Here is a 23,199-nt window from a genome sequence, read left to right on the forward strand (position 1 = left end):
TTTTTTAGATTCTTTTCCATTATAGGTTATGACAAGATATTGAGTATAGCTTCCTGTGCTGTACAGTAGGTGCTTGTTTATTTTATGTATAGTAGTGTGAATATGTTAATCTCAAACTCCTAATTTATCCCTCTCCCCTGAATATGTTATTTAAAAAAAAAAAAAAAAAAAACCTTCTAAGCGCCCTTTTGGTAAAGGGAAATAGTGTTCCTCCGCAGGTGTGACCCACGTGCAAATCCTCCCCGCGCTCCACATGCAGAAGCCCTGGGACAAGAGAACCCGGAGAGCTGATCACCTCACCCTGCCTCCCCGGTGAGCTGAGCTTCTTACTTTCCAGTCTCTTCCCAAACATCGTTCCTTTAAACCTCCATAGGGGAAGTGGGGTTCCCGAATTACCAGGGCGAGTATCCCCTGAGTCCTCAGCTTCCCACCTGCTTCATTTACATTTACGTCTCGCTTTGAATAGCCTCGTTATAAAAGGGACAAAGAACTCACAGTCAATCCCAAGCCGTAGTGAGAGCAGTAAAAGAAAAAAATACTGGACGCTGCACCTGACAACCACAGAAATTGTCCCTCTCAGGCATAAAAAATAGGGCCATTCCCAAGACCTCGTGGCGCAACGGTAGCGCGTCTGACTCCAGATCAGAAGGTTGCGTGTTCAAATCACGTCGGGGTCAAGGTTGTGTCTTTTCCTCTTGCCCCAAGGGATAGATTCAGTAGTGAACAAAAGTAAACAAGCGTCTGTCTGCGGGCTCCCAGGCGTGGATTTTCTCCTTTTCTTTAGTCCAGAGAAACTTCTTGTGAACAACTCAGCAATGGACAGGCACGTAACAGAAAGATAAGGATGATCTGAAAGGGAAGAAAACCCCAGGTGAGCCGAAATGTAGGTCGTTCCATCCTTTTCCTTATCAGGACTAAGCTTCACGTAGGACATCAGACGACTTCAGATAGGACATTAAAACGGCATGAGGAGACTTTGTTAATGAATTCACTCTGATGTGGACGTAGTTTTACTGGGTCCCCAGAAGGGTATGGCACAGTCTCTCTGGGTTGATATTTGAGTCATCTAGATGAAGTCAGTTTCCCTGTCCCCCTCCCCACCTCAACTGCCACCACCAAACAGACTTCATGATTTGAGCTTCCTCTGTTAAAAGCCCCTGAGCTTTGTGGTTAAAGAAGTTGATTCTAAATTTATTATGTTGATGACCGAGTTCCTGAATTCTATGAGAGTGGAAAGCTACCCTGGCATTTACCACGTTGTCACTTAGGATTCATTTAAATGCATCTCTCCTAGAGGGATATGAAACAATCAAGTTCCACATACAAACCAGTGGTCACGACCTCAAAAAGGAAAAACCCAGGCTGGCAGAAATGGGGACGATTGCAGACTTATCAGGATTAAGCTTTCACTTAATTAATTAAGCCAGCCTCAACCCCCTTCCATTTAAAAGTCTGTCCTTTGCTGAGTTCAATAAATAAATAGATAGGTAAATAATTCTCTTTTAGGGAGTTCCCTGGAGGTCCAGTGGTGAGGATTCCGCGCTCTCACTGCAGAGGGCCTGTGTTAAAATCCCACAAGAAGCGAGGCAAAAAAAAAAAAAAAAAAAAAAGCCTCCTTTTTAAAAGGTTGATGATTGGTGAAATCTCAGAATTGAGGGGTAATATCTACTTGGATACCAAAGTGATTTGAACCCTCAACCTTCTGATCTAGAGACACATGCGCTACCTTTGTGCCACGAAGCCACAAATGCTGGTCCGTTTCGGATATTTATCACATGCTAACTTCCTCACTTCTCCCTTGCAGAATTCAATGTTTGCTCTCCATGCGTCCAGAGGGTTTGGGGTTCTCTCTGCACTTCTTGTCTTTACATCATGGGCGTGCAGAAAGCAAGGTGGAAAGGTGGAAAAAGTAAAGGTAGACAGGGTTAGGGGAAGGGGCTCGGAGAACACTTGCCTTCGCCTGTTTAAGCAGCTCGCGATCCCTGGCGATTTTAAGGCTCTGGCCATCCTCCAAACTGCGCTGGTGGTCCAGCCCCTTCTCCGAGACCGAGGTTCCTGCAGCCACTAAGCCAGAGGAACGTGAGGTGGGACCGCGAGAGTTCCCTTTGTCACAGGAGCTCCCTAAGGATCAGTAGGTGCCAGGGGGAAGTTCTACCTACCCAGGGAAAGCGGGAGGGCAGCGCATGGAAGGCAACGCTGAGGTCAATCGTCTTCACTTGGGGTGAGTGCGCTTTTGGGAACGTCCTGGATCCATAGCTGGAGCCGGTCCTACTGCGAGGACACAAAAGTGGCCTGGGGACCAGACCTGTGCTCTCTCCTCCTTCACATTCCTGGATGTGACCTGCAGGACTGACTCTCCCCATGTCACCTGCCTGGCGACGGTCGTGCTTGACCCTCCCTCCCTCCCTTCCGTACGTCCAGATGTCTGAAACTTACTGACCTGCAGCAATGGCCGTGCGGGTCTTCTGTAAACAGAAACGGGAGCTGCGCGGGGAATCCGCTGTCTGTGCGGGATGCTTCTCCTCTGAAGGTTTTCTCCTCTTTAGAGTGACCCTAAGAGAGGTCATAATAATTTATTTCCCAAACATTTGCATAATCATGACAGGATAACACACACATGATGTTCTAGGATGTCCAAGCACCCTTCTAGGAGCTGGGGACGGGTCAGAGGATAAAATAGATCAGGTTCTCAGGGAGGCCCCAGTCTCATAATTTATCTGAAGAGATTCTGACACGTGACCAGCAAAACACAAAGCAGAGACTGAAGAGACGATGTGGGGACCCTCTTCCTCCAGCCCTTCACACAAGAATGTACTTGAGTCACACCTATGAGGAAGAGTGTTTTATTTTGCCCTATTTTGAAAAGAAGGCAATTATTATTTTTTTCTTTTAAACAGTAAAATATGCTCTTTAATAGAAAATTTGTCGATACAGGACATGGTGATGAGAAAACTTAAAATGACCCAAATTCAAACATCTCAGAGAAAACCAAGACTCTTGCCATAATGTGTAACTTCACTGGGATTTTTCTGTCTATATGTCCTTACACATCATTCTCTTGTAAAAATCTTCATGTAAAACAATTTCCCCTGTGATACTACACTAACAGATATTACCTATAAATTTAATGTGTCTTTTAAAACATCTCTATTGAGATCTAATTCACATACAATATAATTCACCTTTTTAAAGTGTACAATTAACAGCTTTGGGTATATTCACGGACTTGTACGGTCATCACCACAATCGATTTTAGAACATTTTTATAACCACCAAGAGCAACCCTTTACCCATTAGCAGTCACCACCCATTTCCTCACACCCACTGTCCCGTCCAGCCCTATGCAATCATTCATGTATCTACTTTCTGTCTCCATAGATATGCCTATTCTGGATGTTTCTATAAATGAAGTTACACAATATGTGACCTTCTGGGTCTGGTTTCTCTTACTTAGATGTTTTCACTTAATGTTTTCAAGGTTCACCCATGTTGTAGCCTGTGTCACTACTTCATTCCTTCTCATTGCTTAATAATATTCCATTGTATGGATGGACCTCATTTTATTTTTTATTTTTTTATTATTTATTTATTTTTTGGACCTCATTTTATATACATATATTCATCAGTTGATGGACATTTGGGTTGTTTCCAGTTTTTGGCTACTGTGAATAATGCTGCTATGGACATTCACATACTATAAGATGTTATGTGGGCATATTTTTTATTTCTCTGGGAAAAATACCTAGGAGTGGATACTGCATATTATTAATGGTTACACTGTATTTCATCCAACTGGTATAAAAATTATCTTTGCCAATTTACCATGCCATTAAAATTTACTTAAGTGTTAAAGATATATATATATATATATATATATATATATATATATATATATAAAACTGAATCACTTTGCTGTACACCTGAAACTAACACAACATTGTAAATTAACTATACTTCAATTTTTAAAAGATCACAATTTTTTTTAAAAAAAGGAATAATGGCATTTAACAAGCAGAGCCAAGTCCCCTGAGTCTGCCCACCATCAGCATTGAGATCCAGGCCTTAACACAGAGAAGCACCGAACAACAGAACAAGAAGAGGTCCTAGAGATGATTTATTTCAGAATTTTTCATTTTACAGTTCACAAAGTCAGTAGTAAACAACCTGGCGTATTCCATGGATTCTAAGACACCGTGGAATTATAAGATGCACCATTATTTTTTGTGCCACCAATAAAGAAAAAACACTGCCAACTAAATTATGACATAATATTTTATTATCACTCTGACCTTTTATTTCATGTTATTAATAGATCCCTTTTAGACTTACTTAGACATAGTTTTAATCAAACATTTAAAATGATATGACTCTTGTACTCACACAAAGAGGAAAATAAAATGGTTAAGGCCTTGCTAAACTCTTCACACTCTGAATCCTATTCTGAATCATTTTTCCGCTCAATGTTGTCTGTGCCCATGTTTTTTTCACCCAGTATCACTTTCCTTGTCACCAAGAATATTGTAATAAAGCAATTCTTAAGTATGTTCCACTATTGTCTCTGGGATTTTCTTCCAAGCTGTTGACACCCATTCTGGTGTGTCTGTGTACACTAAATAATAGAAGAAAAATGTATGATTATAAATTGTGGCAATTCTGTGGAGAGAAAGAACAGAGTTCTGCAAGAGAATTAATTTGAATTAAAGGGAAGGAAGGGGAAGGGAAGGCTTCTCTGAAGAAGTGACACTTGAACTGAAATCTGAAGGGTAACTAGAGGAAGATGTTCTAAACAGAATGTGCAGACTAAGGGAGAGCAAAAGTTTGGGATGTGAGATACTAAAAAGCCCATGTGATCTGAGTATAGAGAAAGGTAGGAAGGTAGCCACAGATAATTCAGGATTGGCAGAGCCAGATTATGCAGGGTTTTGTAAACTGTGTTAAGGGGTTTACACCTTACTCCAGGGCAGAGGGAGCCACTGAAGCGTTCTAGGAAGAGTGACATAAACAGATTTAATTTTTAAATCTTCATCTAGGCTGCTTTGAATAGCACAGATTGAAGAAAAGGGAGATTAGATGTGGAGACTGTTCAGGTGACTATGGTAATTTGGACTAGAACGGCAATTGAAATGCATTGGGTTTAGGCTCCCCTGGTGGTGCAGTGGTTTACGAATCCGCCTGCCAATGCAGGGGACACGGGTTCCAGCCCTGGTCCGGTAAGATCCCACATGCCACAGAGCAACTAAGCCCGTGCGCCACAACTACTGAAGCCCGCGCCTAGAGCCCGTGCTCTGCAACAAGAGAAGTCACCCAATGAGAAGCCCGGGCACCGCAAGGAAGAGTAGCTCCCGCTTGCTGCTTAGCCCGCGCGCAGCAACAAAGACCCAACGCAGCCAAAAATAAAAATAAATTTATTTTTTTAAAAAAAGAAAGAAATGAGACGGGTTTCCCTGGATTTCTGTGAAGAACTAGAAGCTGAAGCCCCGACTGTTTCTGACACTGTGGGGAGAAGTATCTTTTATCTTGGTTGATCTTTGGCTCCAGGGAGTGGCCCTCCCAGTATAGTACTAACGTTCCTAGGTCCGCACAATCCTCCACTTCAGAACCAACCTCCCTACCTGCTTTTTTTCTCACATCTAACTTTCCTTGTGAACTCATTCCTAACCATGCTTCTTTTATCTCTCTCCTATTAGGACAACGGCTGCTCACCCGTGACGATGCTTTCTAAATCAGCCAAAATGCTTTCAACAAAATCAGCACTAGCGCTCGGTGTCCAGATTTGAGGCTTTATTATAAGAAAGAATGAGAAATACTAGGAAAAAGACTATGTGTCACAGGTCCCCATCGCCCACTCCCAACGAATAATCAGACACTCAAATCACTCTGAGCTTTTATTTATTTTTTTTTTTTCACTCTGAGCTTTTAAACAACAGCTTCTCAGTTTATTCAGAAGAGACCTATCAGGTGGGGAATGATCTCCATTTCGAGGCCGACAGGAAAGGCCCGCAGTTCCCTCCCCTCGCTCTGCAGGCGCTCTCAGGACAGGCACCTATGTCCCCCGAGTCCTCTGGGAAGTGGAGTCCTTCCGCCGGGACCCCGGACCCGGCGCGGTGGCCTCCAAGTGCGCAGATGCGACTCCAGACGGAGCCTCGGGCTCGAGCCTTTTGTCTCCCCGCAGCTCCGTGGGTCTGGAAGGCGACTGTGTCCGCCCCTCCCGCCCCTCCCAGAGCGCAGCCCGGCCGGGAGTCTAGCCCTGGGGCGGGAGCCGGTTCCGCAGCGCGTCCGGGGGTAAGAGAAAACCGGGTTAGAGGCGCAGACCTCCGCGACCCGCCCGTTGGGCGCGCGGCTCTAATGCCTCCCACCACAGCGCGGGCGGGGCTCTCAGGTCCAGGCCTCGGCAGGGTCAGGGCTGGTCCCTGCCCGCGTCCCCGTCCCAACCGCGGGAGCTCCGCGAACTCCTTTGGGGTATTTCCGGCTGGGTAGCTAGCCGGCTTCGGGAGCCTTGTTCTGAGCGAAGGGGAGTCCCGGAAGCGAGGTTGCCGCTAAGCGCTCTGGGAAATGGAGTCCGGGAGCCTGAAGGGGGCGTGGCACACCGAGGGATTCTGGGAAGGGGAGTGCGGAGGACCGAGGGCTCGGCGACCGAGGGCTCGGCTTCCGAGGTGTGGAGAGCGCGAGTGCTTCTCTTTGGTATTAGCTTTAGATCTTGTCGCTCCACCTAGATTCTTAAGGTTCTGAACTTTGGGGACAGAAAGAAAAGAATGGGGTCCGTGTCTTACTCATTCCCCTTCTGTGCTTTGCTCTGTCAGAGTTTTGGGGCCTGCCTGTATTTGGGGTTCGACTCAACGTGGAAGGGAATCCCGGCCTGTATATTTTCAGGGTCTTAATGCGTAAGGAAGGGCCCCATCTATCAATTGCCTGGTGTTTATGAATAGGAAAAGATAAGGCAACTGTGGGAGCCCTGCTTGCAGTTACTGCTACATTATTCACAGGCCAGCTAATGGCCACTTCTGTGCTTGAGGGTCTCATGAGAGTTTGTGCACTGTCCGGAACCAGGTGTGTGACTGCAGCTCACAGTTCACTGCCCCGGTGCTCTCCTGTTTTTGCTTCGGTGTGGAATCCAGTGACTGACCTTAGTACTCCAGAGGAGGGTCTTCCATCTGTGAAGGTTGATTTAGGCTAAATTATAAGGGTTCTAAGCAAAATAATAAGCCTCCTAGGAGTAGAGGTAGAGGGAGATGCCCCAGGGAGTAGGAATCAATTCCAGAGAGGGGAAGGCCTACCCCAAAATCTCTCTCCAGAGCTTTCGGGTAGAGCTGAATGATATACAAAGAAGCAGACTATATATTGCTGGAAAGTCTATGTTTATCTCAAATAAAACAGTGAATAAGGAGGGAGTCATAGCAATAACAGGCCAACAAAGAGAAGTTGATCATGGATTATCTGACCATTGGAGTTGAAGAAAAAGTTAAGAATTACAGAAATAAACGTGGAGTTGAAGGTGGGGACAAGTGGAGGAAATACCCTTGATGAGAATGAAAAGGTTAGTTGCCTCTGCATGAAAGAAAAGGGAAGCAGACACATGTCAGGAGAAGGCCCCAAAGTAGAGAAACTCAGTAAGGTACCATGTTTGGAAATCCATAAGTAGGCTCCTTGTATAGCATCCCCCTGTCTCATCTTCCTCTTTCCACATTTCTGTTCTCATCCACATTCCCTTCCCTCTGAATCCGTGGAAGGGAGAATATTCCACAGTGCTTGCTTTTGTGACAAAGAACAGGTCATACTCTTCCACCCCCATTAGATTATTCCAAAAGGTTGAGATATTATGGGTCCATGAGTTTAACTTTTTGGTCAAAGCACTTTCATGTTATTGTCTTTATCTGAGCTTTTTGAGTTAAGTGGAGTAGGCCTTATGTATATAATTCATCTGTCTTCTGATAGCTTTTGTCCTAGTGAATTTGGAAGTGGGAAGGTATAGTTTATCTCCTTCATGGTTTTTTTGCTACTCCTTCCAGCTATGACTACTGAGGATGCTTCTCTGCCCCAAAAACAGAGCACAGAAGAAGTGGAGCCTACCGTAGAGCCCCTTCCTGTTGAGTTCCAGGCAAGTTTGAGTTTAATCTCCCTCCCGTGAAATCTCAGCTTGGTGTTCATAGTGTGTCCTCATTTCTTTCTTTCATCTTGCTTCAGAGGTTCATGGAAATCCCATCTGGAGGACTGAATGAAAGTGAATTTTCCTTGGAAACTCAAAGCTCTGGGAAGAACTCCAGTTGGAACTTTAAATTTGGGAGTAATCTGTGTGAATGGTATTTTAAACTATGAAACTGTGATCACTAAGGGAATAAGTATGGATGGAGAAGAGGTGAGATCTTATTACTGAGGCCTATAGCTTCCAACACTTCCAGGTCAGGGGAAGTGGAGCCAGCAAAGGAGACTGAGATGATGTGGCCAGTGAGGCAAGGGGAAGCCAAAAGTCTGGCATCCTGGTAACCAGTTGAAGAAAGAGTTTCAAGGAGCAGGGGGTAATCAGCTGTGTTAAATGCTGCTGCTAAGTCAAGTAAGATGAAGCATTGGGCCAGGTGTGGGCAGGAGGAAAGAAAGGCCTGTCGTTTGCGAGACTCAGGGTCTGTCTGCAGAGGGGAGCAGCGTGAAGCATCTCGGGTGGGGCTGGTGTTCCTATTGCTGAAGCCCTTCCGCACGAACACCCCCTGAACCACGGCGAGTGTGGGGGGCAGACGCCAGGCCTCTCGGCCCCCGGGAGCTGGATACACAGTTGCAGGTGGAAACTTCTGCCGTGGGCACGGTGCTCAGCGGTCTGTGTTTGGCCCGTGGAGACGCTCTCCACCGTTCCCCACTTTGTCTGCGCCCTGGGAGGCTGGCCTTTATATTCTCCATCCACGGGCTCCCTTGCTCTTGCTTCGGGTTGGCTTCTGGCAGGGGGATGGGGTGGGGACCAGAGGCCTGGAGGGGATCGCTGTTGGGGGTTTATCCCTCAGTCCCTCCCTGCTGGGCTGCCCCCAGCTCCGGTCTTGCTTCTCCAGCAGCTTTCTGGATCCCAGTGTCCCCTCCCGTCCTCCCCCTTCACACCTAGTGGGTAGCGGTGCCCACGACAGCCAGCCCCACGAGCTCCAGCCCGCCTGGGTGGTTCCCATTAGCCTGTCCGCCCCTGTGTCCCATTAGCCTGTCCATCCCTGTGTCCCATTAGCCTGTCTGTCCCTGTGTCCCATTAGCCTGTCCATCCCTGTGTCCCATTAGCCTGTCCATCCCTGTGTGAATGGCCCGCTCGCTGCCCCGTCCTCAGTGACCTCATGGGAATGAGCCATCTCTTTCCTGAGAGATCCGGGCAGAAGAAATACAGGATGTGGAAGGTAGCGTTGTACAGAGCAGGGTCGGCAAACTCACCTGGAGCCGGGAGTAGTTCTATTGGGTCACAGCCACACCCGTTTGCTCTTCTGTTGTCTGTGCTGTGTCTGTGCTACCAGAGCAGAGCTGAGTGACTGCAGCAGAGACCAAACGGCCAGAGAATCCTCAAATATTGACCATCTGTAATAATAAAACTGTAGCTCACAAAGTTATTGTAAGAATTGCAGCTGCAGTTAGTCGCTATGTTTCCAGGGGTTGCTGTCCTTTGAGGACGTGGCTCTGTACTTCACCAGGGAAGAGTGGGACACACTGGACTGGGCTCAGAAGGACCTCTACAGAGACGTGATGCTGGACAACTACAGAAGCGTGCTCTCCTTGGGTAATGAGTTGCCTTGAAGGTGAGGGGAATGGGATTAGGGAGGGCACATGAGTGTCCCTTACAGTGGGGTCCCCAACCCCTGGGCTGAGGACCAGTACCGGAACTGGGCCACACAGCAGGAGGTGAGTGGCAGGTGAGCGAGTGAAGCTTCATATGCTGCTCCCTGTCGCGTGCCTTACTGCCTGAACCATCTCCCCACCCCACCAACCCCCATCCATGGAAAAATTGTCTTCCACGAAACTGGTCCCTGGTGCTGGAAAGGTTGGGCACCACTGCCTTACAGTATACATTGTTGTTGTTTTTTAAATTAATGTATTTATATTTTATTTTTGGCTGCGTTGGGTCTTCGTGCGCGGGCTTTCTCGAGTTGCGGCGAGCGGGGGCTACTCTTCATTGCGCTCCGCGGGCTTCTCATTGCAGTGGCTTCTCTTGTTGTGGAGCACGGGCTCTAAGTGTGGAGGCTTCAGTAGTTGTGGTGTGTGGGCTCAGTAGTTGTGGCTCACGGGCTGTAGAGCGCGGGCTCAGTAGTTGTGGCTCACGGGCTGTAGAGCGCGGGCTCAGTAGTTGTGTTGCACGGGCTTAGTTGCTCTGTGGCTTCTGGGATCTTCCCGGACCAGGGCTCGAACCTGTGTCCCCTGCATTGGCAGGTGGATTCTTAACCATTGCGTCACCAGGGAAGTCCTATATTGTTTTATTTCCTTAAAAATGATATGAAGGGAATTCCCTGGTGGTCCAGTGGTTAGGACTCCACGCTTTCACTACAGGGGGCCCAGGTTTGATTTCTGGTCAGGGAACTAAGATCCCACAAGCTGTGTGGCATAGCCAAAAAAAAAAATGATATGAAACAAATATGACATATTAAGAATTGATTAATCGGTGTGGTGCATATGTGAATGTTCTTTAAAATTGTTCTCTCTAGTCTACACTCACGTGTATGTTAGCAATACTTCACAATAAACTTTTCATGTTTTTTGTGAGATACCACAGTTCAGAAGTATATGAATATATATGACAGTAAACAGTAACACCCATGCCTCCTCATCCTAGTTAAGGAATAAATCACCTTCAGAATCACAAAAGTCCCTTATATTCTCTCCAGTCTCATCTCCCTTCCTCTTCAATAAAGGTTAATCATTCTCTTGCGTTATGTAGATATACCACTTATCTCTGTCTGGACAATATATTACCTAGTTTTGCTTTTTCTGGAACTTAGTGTACATGGAATCATACTCTTGTTCTTTCACTACATGTGTGTTGAGAATCATGCAACTCTGTATAGCTGTGGTTCAGTCATATTCACTGACACTGAGTATCCCACTGCAGGAATATAGCACAATTTATGAAACTCTTTGGCTGATCAGTTTTCAGGATGTTTCCAGTTTGGGGCTTTTACAAAAAAGCATGTCAAATGCCTCTTGGTTCCCTGTGAAAAGACCTAGAAATAAGTTATATACATGTTCAACTTTAAGAAGTAGCACCAAATCGTTTTCCCTAGTAAATGTAACAACTTACACACCAATAGCTGAGGAGAGTTCCCACCACTCTACGTCTCTGTTAGTACTTGGTACTGACAGATTTTGAAAGGTTAGATCATCTGTAAGGTGTGAAATAGTATCTAATTGTGGCTTAATTTGCATTTTTCTTATTACTAATGTAATTGAGTATGTTTTCACCTTCATGGGCTGTAATTCCTATTTTGTCTTTTCCTAATATAGTGTAGTTAAATTTACCAATCTTTTATAGATAGTGCTTTTTGAGTCTCGCTGAAGATTGCTACCAGTTTATCAACATGTTTTTTTCTTCCTGGGCACACTCATAATAGAATGTAACTTGGCACTTGCTTTGGGGGAAAGGTGTATTGAAAGCCATAAAATAACTAAAACACTGATCAAGGAATTCTACTTCTCTGAACGTAGCGTTAGATTCTAAAGAACAATCCAAATCCTAAAATTACACTGACATTCACTACAGCATTTTTTGCAACAATGAAAAATGAGACAGACCTGAAACTTCCAACAAAAGGAATTGTTACATCCACTTGATGGAAAATGACCAGCTATTAAGCATAACATTTAGGAAAACCATGTAAAATCCTTAGGACATAATACTAAAGAAGATATAAAATATAAACACTGTGATTTTTGTTATATAGAAAAATGTGCACAGAAAAAGAATCAGAAGGAAATACACCAAAATACCGGTATCAAATGGATTGTGGTGTTGGGATTTTGGGTAATTTTTCCCCTATTGTTTTCCCAGATATCCAATAATGTACTTGTATTCCCTTAATTAAAAAAAAAATTCCAAAAATATGGATGCAATGCATATTATCAGTGGGTAGCACTAGAAAGATAATCAGATAGATTTAGGCTCTAATCCAAGTTCTTAGCTGTGTTTAATGCAACAAGGAAAGAATGGGAAAGAAAGAGGGACTCTGCAAAATTAATTTTTAAAAAAGTCAAATATATAGAGTGCCTCTTGTAGGCACTGAACTGTACAAGGTGTTCTGGAGTATAAAATATCTACCATCTAAGTAGAAGGACAATTCTAAGTGACTGTAATACATTCTCAGGGAAGCAACACGGGGGGACAAGATTTGGTCCAAAAGCAGAGGTTCCAGAAGAGTGACAAGGACAGAACTCTCATGGTTCCGCCCTCGCTCTGCTGGAAAGTGTGTTCCAGTGGGGCTCCTGACTCACGCAGTCCTGCTTCAAGGCAATACGCTACCAAAGGGCGTCCCTAGACTCTAGCTGGACTCAATCTTTCTTGGGTGTAATGCCCAGGGCAGTATGACCCATGATTACTGAAATACTCCAAAAGCCAAAGAATGTAGTTTCTGGAAAGAAAGAGAGAGAGAGAAACAAAACAGCTCATGCAGAAGCATGTCAAAGTGATGGGGCTTTATTTCTATGGATTCTTTGGTGTCGGATGAGGTGTGAACTCTGTCTAAAGCTGTCCCCACATTCAAGACATCTGTAAGGCTTCTCTCCAGTGTGAGTTCTCTGGTGTTTAACGAGGGTTGCGCTCTGACTGAAGCTTTTCCCACATTCTTGGCATTCGTAGGGTTTCTCCCCGGTGTGGATTCTCTGGTGTTTGGAGAGGTCGGAACACCGTTTAAAGCTCTTCGCACACTCTTCACACGTGTAGGGTCTCTCTCCCTGGTGTGTCCTCTGATGTCTAAAATGGTTGGAGATACGGCAGATTTCCCCGCACTCGTGACACATGTAGTACTTCTCCCCCATGTGGACTCTCTGATGCCGACTGAGATTTGAGCTCTGTCTGAAGCTGTCCCCACACTTGGGGCAGGTGTAAGGCTTCTCTCCAGTGTGAGTCCTCTGGTGTTTAACGAGGGTAGCGCTCTGACTGAAGCTTTTCCCACAGACAGAACACCCGTAGGGCTTCTCCCCAGTGTGGGTTCTCTGGTGTTTAAAGAGGTCGGAACGCTGTTTGAAACTCTTCTCACAGGTGTCACACGTATAAGGTCTTTCTTCATGGAACCGCCTCTGCGCCTCAAGTAGGCTTGAATGATGGTAGTTTTCCCCACTGTCAGGAGATTCATGAGGTTTCACGGTATCTAACCTGTGTTTGCAATAGTTCCCACGTTCATCACCGGTAATGGGTCTCTCTGCTGTCTGGATGTGCTGAGCAGGAACGAAGTTTGAACTTCTGGCACTAGTCCCCAATTCATTCTTTTTGGAGTCTCCCTCTTCTCTGGGAGCACTCTTGAGATCTGAGATGCTGGTGGCTCCCTGATCTTCAGGAGGCTTTTCAAGTTTCAGCAGTGAGGGGTCGCCTGATGGCTTTTCTATCGTGTCCTCATGGGCAACCCCACACTCGGAAGACAGGGGCCCCTTCTCCTGGGACTCTTGTAGCTGCCCTTGTGGCTCCACTTCTTCTAGAATTTCTTGCTTTAGAATCAACTCTTTGTTCTCAGTTCTGGTTTCCAAACCTGAAACATTAAGATACAGATTGCTGACATTTCATCCTTGCACAAGAGTGAATAAGAAAGTGCTAGCAGAAAAACAACACCCCCCCGCCCGCCGGCCAAAGCCCTTTTAATGTCCTCCATGAAACCACTCCTGAAGTTAAATTATTTTAACTAACCTGTCAGATGTGCTCACATTTACCTGTACAAACCCCGTTTCTTTCCTTTTATACTTGTGCCTCCGCCGGCCAACCCGTCTCTCCTGCCCCAGCCCCACTGCGCTGTCGTGTGAATCACTGTATTACACGAGGCACTACTGGAGAAGGTGTTGACACAGACGGTACAACCTTTATCCCATGCATGCAAGATGCTTTACTAAGAGAGATGAGCTACAGTAACAGACACACCAGGTGCCTCCAGTCTGAAGGCAGGCTCTGGGTAGGCAGTAAATCTAGGACTGATGGAAAGTCTGTGAAGGATTCCATCCCCCAGTCCAGAATTCTTGCAGTTTACTCTCCAGGAAGGCTGAACCAGATAAAGTCAGGACTGGTGACATGAGGCACAGCTGAGAACAGGGGACAGGTACCACCTTCCCATGAGGAGAGCCAAGTGAAAATGGACACACTGGTGGAACCTCCATGCACTGTCCTCTGTTCAGGCTCAAACTGTCAGCCCCAAGCCTGACATCCTCCCGGCAGAAAGGGCAGGGATTTCATAGGCTTTAGTCCCTACTGGATTCCCACCTAGAACTGCACCTGGCTTATCTGCACGCAATGAAATATCTGTTGACTGAATCACTCTATGGGAAAACTTAGCAGCCTGGGCCAAAGACCCAGAGACACTGACATGTGGGAATTTCCAGGTAAAACAGCGCCTGATGCCTGACCCTGTCCTGAAGATCACAGTTCACAAGTCCTTCCCAATAGTTTCCAGTCAGAATGCTTGGGTTTAACTGCTAAACACAAACAGAAAGTGAAAGGTTACCAGCATTTCAGGAAAACCTCTGATAGAAATGCCAATGAAACATGCAATCCATGAAATGAGAGAAAACTGAATAACCTATAATTAATATTCGCAAATAAATAAGAGACAATACTGCACCCAGGAAACAAGGAAGCTATAAGAAAAGGGATATGACTTCCCTGGTGGTGCAGTGCTTAAGAATCCGCCTGCCAATGCAGGGAACATGGGTTCGAGCCCTGGTCCGGGAAGATCCCACATGTCGCGGAGCAACGAAGCCCATGTGCCACAACTACTAAGCCTGCGCTCTAGAGCCCCCAAGCCACAACTACTGAGCCTGAGTGCCACAACTACTGAAGCCCGCATGCCTGGAGCCCGCGCTCCGCAGCGGGAAGCCAGCGCACTGCAATGAAGAGTAGCCCATGCTCACCGCAACTATAGGAAGCCCGTGCCCAGCAACGAAGACCCAATGCTGCCAAAAATAAATAAATAAATAAATCTATTTAAAAAAATAAGAAAAGGGATATTTCGGGACTTCCCTGGTGGTCCAGTGGTTGGGACTTTGCCTTCCAATGCGGAAGGTGCAGGTTCGATCCCTGGTCAGGGAGCTGGGATCCCGCATGCCTCGCGGCCAAAGAGCCAAGACATAGAACAGGGGCGGTCTTGTGGCCATTTCAATAAAGACTTTAAAAAAAGGGGTCCACATCAAAAAAATCTTAAAAAAAAGAGAAAGAAAAGAAAAGGGATGTTTAAAGAAAAAGAAAAAGCTCTTCAAAATATTAATGAGAGCAGAAATATTTCAACCTAAGAGTTGGAAAATAAAGCTAAGGAGATTTCCCAGAAAGGGAAAGAAAAGATAAGGAAATGGGAAGGAGGTAGGGAACCCTACAGGATCAGCCCATGAGTTCCAACATCCAACTGGAAGAAATCCCAGAAAGAAAACAGGAAAAAATGAGATAAAAATAAATAGATAAAATAAAAGAATACTACAAAAAATTTCTCACAACTCAAAGACGCAAGCGTCTATATCGTCAGGGCCCACCAACTACTCAGAACAGTGAATGAAAAATGAAACCTCACACCCAGCCACATCCATTGTGAAATTTCATACCAGCAGGAATAAAGAAAAGCTCCTAAAGGCTTCTGCACAGGACAGATGACACACCAAGGATAAAATATCACTGTGGCGTCAGATTTCTCAATTGCAACATGGCAAGTTAGTTACAAAATCCACCGTCTTCAAAATTCAAAGGTAGAGTCATTTCTAAAGTAGAATGCTACATCCAGCCACACCATGATCTGGATGTGAGAGAGGAATAAAGGCGTTTAGACATGCATTGAGTTCTCAAGTATATGTTCTCTGTAATATACCTGAGGTCGTTCTATATAAAATGGAGGGGGTAAACCAAGGAAGAAAATCGTATGGGATCCGGGAAAGAGAAAAAGGTGAGAGTGAAGGAACGTTCTAGGACAACAGCTGTGTAACTGACCTGGAGAAGCCCATCCAGCCTGGAGCAGAGGAAGCTTGAGGAGGAACTCTCCAAGGGGAGAATGAAACTGATGGCCCATCTGATGAATCTGAACTTACTGAGAGGGGTTTACATTTCTAACAGAGAGTTTGTGGGTGAACTGGTGCTCAGGAGTTAGAAAAGGAGGCACGTGCAGAATGAGGCATTATTAATTCTGGGAAGAACTAAAAGCTGTAAAGGAAAAGACTTACAGTCATACATATTAGGTGGGTGAATATAGATAATATTTATATAGGCATAATACTGAAACACTCCCTTAACAAAAACAGACTGATTTAACTATGCTGAGAGAATTACGGACTGTAAATGTGAGCATGCTGGGGAGACAGGACCCTGTCGTCCTTAGCAGGCAGTCAAGAGATAATAACTGAAACTGAGAAACAAAAACCCAGCAGAATAAGCATCTTATTTAGAAATATGAAAATAAATACCACTGGAAGGGGTGAAAAGATTTTAAAGTTATTGTCTCTGCAAAGTTGGAATCAGGATTGAGAAGGGCCTATTTTCCTAAGAAGATTCGAAAAACACAAACCATAAAGTAAAAGATTGAAAAATTTGACTATATTAAAATTTCAAAATTTTATATAACAAAAACGCCATGGTTAGAAAGACAAGCCACCTCTATAACCAATAAAATAACAAAGGATTAGTATCAAAAACATAAAGAACAGCCACAAAACAATTTAAAAGATAGTGGAGGAAAGGAGAGGAGATAAGGATACACCATTCATTAATCCTAACAGTATTACTTACTGAGCACCTACTCTGTGCCAGGCACTATTCTTGGCACTTGGGATATAAATGAACAAAACAGAAAAAAATCCTTCCCCCTGTGGAGCTGACATTCCAGAAGGGGTGGTCAGACAACAGATGAACATAAAGTCAAATATATAGGATGTCAGAGGGTAATAAATGCTATGGACCACGTCAGGCAAGGCGAGGGATCTGTGAGGTGGGTGATGGCAGGAATCATGTATTAACATGACGGTCAGGTCAGGCCTCGCCGAAAAGTGAGATGTGAGCACAGGCTTGAAACAAGCCAGGGAGTCTGTTTGGTGGAGATCCGGAGGAATAATATTTCAGGCAGAGGGAGCAATCAGAGCAAAGACCATGAGGCAGGATGCCCACCACGCTCAAGGAGCAGCAAGGTCAGTGAGGCTGGGGGCGTAAGTGAGGGGAGAGCAGAAGGGAACAGGGCCACGTCCCATCAGGCACCACAGGCTTTTACTCTGCGTGAAATGAGGAGTATTCAGGTTATGAGCAGAGGTGTGATGCAAACCAACATTCTAAAAGGAACACTTGGGCTACTGGGTTAAGACATCGTGCTGTCAGCTGAACACCAAATGTTGCCAAGGGTGTGGAGAAAGAAGAATTCTCATATACGGCTGGTAGGAGTACAGATTGGCTCCCATCATTTTGGACAGCAAGATGGGCAAACATCCCTAAGTATATTCTCTTCAGAGACTCCTACATATGAACACAGGGAGAAAGAGACAGGAACGTTTGGTATAATACTGTGTGTAATGGTGAAAAACTAGAAGCCTTAACGTCCATTGACAGGAGAATGGATAAGTAAATATTGGAATAGTCATACAATGAAATATATAGATGTTAAAATGAATAAACTAGAGCTACACGTATCAACATGGATAAATCCCAAAAATGCAATGTTGAGAAAAAAGCCAAGGTGCAAAAGAACCATACAGTAATATAATTTATATACTATAAAAACATGTAAAAATACTATATACGTTTACATGTTTACATATTTACGTGTTTACATACATTTATATAGAGAGAGTGTGTATATGTGGCTACATGTATAAGTAGAAAGAATATAAAACAAGCATGGAAATGGTAAGTCAGGATATTGGTTACCGCTGGAGAAGGATCAAGGGTAGAGCTTTCAGGGAGGGTACACAGAGCTTCACCTATAGCTATGGCTGTAATATATTATCTCTTCAGAAAAAAAAAATGAAGCCATGGCCAATATTAAAATTCGATAAACCTGGGTGGTTAATCCTCAGGTGCTCATTCTATGTTTTTATACTTTCTTATGTATTTTTATTAAAAAATGAACGAAAATAAAAAGCTGACTCTATCACCTAACAATACAGAACAGAGACGTCTTGCTTGGGTCACAAAAGGGACTCGAAGGCTCTCAACCTGTGTCTGAATGGCAGGCTGGCTGGGGGATTTACTGAAGCAAGCCCTCCACGAATCACACAGCTGGAAACAAGCAAAGGCAGGGCACTTACTTGGCGAGACTGCATTCCCATAATCCTTCGGCGCACTCTCCCTGTAGAGGTCCCTCTGTGCTGGGCCCAGACGCTCCCACTCCTCCCAGGTTAGAGACACAGCCACATCCTGGACTGTCACCAACCCCTGAAACAACACAAGACCTCCCTCAGCACCTGCCGTCCCAGGATGGCGTCACCAACAGTGTCAGGATGAAGCCGGACTCCAGAGAGGAGTCTGCGAGCGCTGAGAAACCGAGTCACGACCAACGGAGTCTTTATCAGTGAGCCTTGTACTGATGCGGGAGTTGCAAAGTGACTAAAAACAGAAGCTGGCATTCTCCTGCAATCCTGAAAAGCCTTTTTATGAACTGTCTATACTAACTTGGGGGGAGAGCAAAATATTCATTTGGGTTATACTGCTGTGATTTATCAAAGCAGAAACCTGATATGGATTGAAAATATACAGGTTAACCAGAGTCCCGAGTTGCAGTGCTGGCTTTCAGACGCTGTTTCCTCACCTGTGAAATGGATACAAAGATCTATCTTCAGAGGAAGGTACCTCACCAACAGCAGTAATGTGTTTTCCCCTGAGCCTCTCCTTTCCTTGTAAAGGAAAACCACACTCCTGTGTGTCTCCTCTGCTCTCAGTACTCTGAATATTCACTACAACACCCCTTCACTTCTGACACCAGGTGTGTGCATTTCCACAGGTCAGGCAATTCTGTGGCACCAGCTGGGTGTCGTACGGTTTAATAACTCTGACCTTACCTACCTGGAGATGGTGTGACGTCCCATTAGGTTAAAGGGCTCATGTTTCATACACATCCTAAAGTTCACGCAAAATGTAATAAGGAAAGAACTTATGAAGACCACAGCATCCCTCACACCTCCATTCCCACCACCAGAACACGTTCACTCCTCACCTGGCGTGAGGTCTCATCAAGCTCTCTCTGTAGAGCCCAAACCAAGGCGGCAGCCTCCTCCCCGCTCTCCGGGCAGTGCTTGCGCACCCAGGCCTGGAGCTCCTGGGGCAGGATGGTCAGGAACTGCTCCAGCACCAGCAGCTCCAGGATCTGCTCTTTCGAGTGCACCTCGGGCCTCAGCCACCGACGACAAAGTTCCCTGAGTCGGCTCAGCGCCTCTTCGGGTCCGGCCACCTCTTGATAACGGAACCGCCTAAAATGCCGTCGGGAAGTTTCGGGATCCGGACAGTCCCCTGGTGGGTCGGACTCCCCACCTCCGGGTGAATCTTCCTCCACTTTCACTATCCAAGGTCCATCACTCAGGGGCAGAGCAGCGACCCTGCCTTGACTTGCGGTCCAGATCCAACTCATCCTTCTCCTGCAAGTGCGCACTTTCCCGGAGTTCTGCCTTCAGGTGAAATGACAGCAAACCCAGCAAAAAGCCACGGAGCTCATCGGATCTCCCCAAAGCAGCGGCTGCCCACCGTCCCCTCCCTAACAGGCCCCCACCTTGCCCAGCCCCCTCCTACCCGCAGCTACTCCTCCCAGAAGCTGACAAGTCCCGTGACAAAAACCAGCAGGAATAGCCCCAGCAGGAAGTGCGTCCCGACACCCTGCTGTGTCCACCCCTCCCGGGCATTTCCGGGGCCTCTCTAGGCTCCCCGGAGGAGTGAGGTGCATCTCGGTGGTTCGCTGTCCTCACCCCTCAGAGATACTCTGCACGAGTACATTTTAATGTGGCGTTTATAGTCCTTAAGGTTACCGAACTAAAGGATATTCTCCCTTTAAAAATGAAGGGGCTTCCCGGGCTTCCCTGGTTGCGCAGTGGTTGGGAATCTGCTTGCCAACGCAGGGGACACGAGTTTGAGGCTGGCCTCGGGAGAATGCGGAGCAGCGAGAGGCCATCGCAATGAGAGGCTCGTGCACGGCAATGAAGACGTAGCCCTCACTTACCGCCACTAAAAAGAAAGCCCACGCGCAGCAACGAGGACCCAACGCAGCCAAAAATTAAAAGTGAATGTCATTCTTTAACACACTATCTGTGAATAAAATTTTGTAAATTTTGTTTTAGGGAAAGTTAAAGTTCCAACTGTACAATAAGTGGTCGTTCATCCACTGGGTATTCATTTAATGCAAGAAAGGTTTGTTGAGTATCTTCTACATGCCAGGCATCGTGCTTGACACTACAGACACAAAACTGGGAAGACATAGTCCCCGTCCTCCGTTGTTCAGTCTCCTAAGGGAGACAGACACTTAAACAAATCCTTGCAGGACAGTGTGGTAAATGCAGTACTTTGAGGTGTATGCAGTGTCTATTTGTATAACCAGAGGTGGAAATAATCAACCATGCCTAATGGAGAGGGTACAGTGAAAGACTTCACAGAAGAGATTAAGCTTCACAGAAGAGATAATGCTTAAAGAGTCCATGTGGACTGAGGACATATTTTAATTTAATTTAATTTTTAAAATTATTATTTTAAAATAAATTTATTTATTTTTGGCTGCGTTGGGTCTTCGTTGCTGCACGGGGGCTGCTGTTTGTTGTGGTGCGTGGGATTCTCGTTGCAGCGGCTTCTCTTGTTGCGGAACACGGGCTCTAGGTGCACGGGGTAGTTGCAGCGCACGGGCTCAGGAGTTGTGGCTTGCAGGCTATACAGCACAGGCTCAGTAGTTGTGGCACATGGGCTTAGTTGCTCTGCGGCATGTGGGATCTTTCTGGGCCTGGGCTCGAACCCGTGTCCCCTGCATTGGCAGGCAGATTCTTAACCACTGTGCCACCAGGCAAGTCCCTTTAATTTTAAAATGGGTTAAATTTATAGGCAATAAATCCATAGTAGATTGTATCATCCCCTCCAACTTTAGATTTCCTATGCCCAGCTTCCTTGCAATGCTTCACAGTATCCAGGTTGCCAAGGATTTTGTCCTATTCTAAGTCCTACTCCCCTGCTCTATCATTTACTCCCTCTTCCTCACTTCATTTTAAGTATCTGCATGGACACTGCCACCCCACCTCTTTTCTGTGCCAGTGTTCAGAAAAATAAACCATGCAACTGAAATGAAGGATACTATACATTAGTTTAATATTTACATTAAATCATCTGCATTATTTAACAAATGAAGAATTATCTAAGTTATGTTATGGTAAATGCATTTAAAATATCATTTATTTCAATAAGTATTGTACAATTAATGTCCTGATTTATGAATGCAAAGTCCCAGGCAGGGTCAGGATTCCATATGACATATCTGTGGACTAAAGTTTAAATTATAAACTAATGATTTAACCATAGTTTGTGCAAAAGCACAGGCAGTCAACCCCTACTTTAGGCTCTAGCAGGTAAGTGGCTGTATTAGTCTGTTGTGATCTGTTTTGATTGGACATTAACAGGACAAAAAAACAGGAAAAGGCAGATTTTTGGGGATTAATTTTTATGTCCCATCCACTTACACAGAAAAAATTCACTACTCACAAGGCTCATATTCATCATTTTACAAATTTAGAGCAACATGTAATACTTTTAAAATATTTATTTATTTGGCTGCTCTGGGTCTTCGTTGCCACGTGCGGGATCTTCTTTGTGGCCTGCGGGATCTTTAGCTGTGGCCTGCAGGATCTTTTAGTTGCGGCATGTGGGCTCTTAGTTGCAGCATGCATGCAGGATCTAGTTCCCTGATCAGGCATCAAACCCAGGCCCCCTGCATTGGGAGCGCAGAGTCTTAACCACTGGACCAGCAGGGAAGTCCCAACATGTAATAATTTAATGACATAACTTGTCACATGTTTGCATCTGATCTCTCCAGGCGGTTTGAAAATCCCTGGGGGCAGAAACTTTGCACAAGTCTACTTTTTCATCTGTGTGGGAATGCTATCACAGTCTGGCAGGAAGTCAAAAGCTCTTTTCCCAGTATTGCAGGACAAGGCTTTGAGTAGGGTTGGGTGGCCAAGGATGGCAAGGGAATTGGACAGAATGCAAATTCACAAATAAGAGAACCCTTTATAGTATAGGCAAATCTAGCTCCAGACAATATCCACCTATATAACTAGTAACGGAATACAGAAGAGAATATCACGTTCTATGAAGGCAGTTCAAGGATTTTTCATCTCCTCCCAGTGAGAGATGTAGGTCTCCTTACTAGCTGATTACCAGTCCGGGCTCCACTAGTTCCTGCTTCTGGGTTGTGTGACTGTGGACCCTGATCAGGATATAGTGATTTGCTTAGCTCTTATCTCCCTTTCTCCTGTAATGTAACTTTTGCCTTCATCTGCAGAATATCAAGTGCTTTCATCTGCTCTCACTGATATCATTGAATGACATATTTCTCTGTTCCCAATGCCTTTTCTGATGCTTTGTTCAAAAAAGTTAATTGAAGAATGCTAGCTGCCTCATCTTTTAAAAATAATTAAGTGAGGGGAGAAAGTGAGAAAAGGAAAACAGGGCAGGAATAAATAAGATGGAGCCAGGGATAAGATGGGATTAGAAATTGCCCACTGTAAACTGCTGTTTACTGGCAAAAGGTAGCCCACAGTTTGGCTTTGAGAAACCTCAGCAGCCAAAGCAAGAAGAAAACAAGATCAGTTACGTGATTTACAGTGTATCTCGGGTAAAAGCGAACTACTATAGTGGCTTAGGAGAAATCCACCTATTCTTGGTACCAAGAAGGAAGAGAAATTTATACTCATAAGAGCAAAGCTTGGGCTTCCCTGGTGGCGAAGTGGTTAAGAATTCGCCTGCCAATGAAGGGGACACAGGTTTGAGCCCTGGTCCCGGAAGATCCCACATGCCACGGAGCAACTAAGCCTGTGCGCCACATCTACTGAGCCTGCGCTCTAGAGCCCTTTCTCCACAAC

The 23,199-nt window shown here is 45.4% G+C and overlaps 1 protein-coding gene and 1 non-coding gene across 2 annotated transcripts; one reads left to right on the forward strand and one right to left on the reverse strand.

The window, feature by feature from the left end:
• The first annotated feature begins 605 nt into the window (after window positions 1–605).
• Window positions 606–677, forward strand: TRNAW-CCA (transfer RNA tryptophan (anticodon CCA)). Its single transcript has one exon. It is a non-coding gene; the product is annotated as a tRNA-Trp (tRNA).
• An 11,539-nt stretch (window positions 678–12,216) lies between these two features.
• ZNF394 (zinc finger protein 394) lies at window positions 12,217–19,852 on the reverse strand. The gene is made up of 3 exons (XM_027125875.1): window positions 19,311–19,852; window positions 18,406–18,532; window positions 12,217–13,682 (listed from the first exon to the last, which is right to left on the reverse strand). Exons 1-3 carry the CDS (start codon window positions 19,719–19,721, stop codon window positions 12,619–12,621), a joined length of 1,602 nt encoding a protein of 533 aa, XP_026981676.1. The 5' UTR covers window positions 19,722–19,852; the 3' UTR covers window positions 12,217–12,618.
• Between the last annotated feature and the right edge of the window lie 3,347 nt (window positions 19,853–23,199).

Source organism: Aethalodelphis obliquidens, unplaced genomic scaffold (assembly GCF_003676395.1).
Source record: "Aethalodelphis obliquidens isolate GAN/ISIS:26980383/991018 unplaced genomic scaffold, ASM367639v1 scaffold30, whole genome shotgun sequence".
Lineage (NCBI taxonomy): Eukaryota > Metazoa > Chordata > Mammalia > Artiodactyla > Delphinidae > Aethalodelphis > Aethalodelphis obliquidens.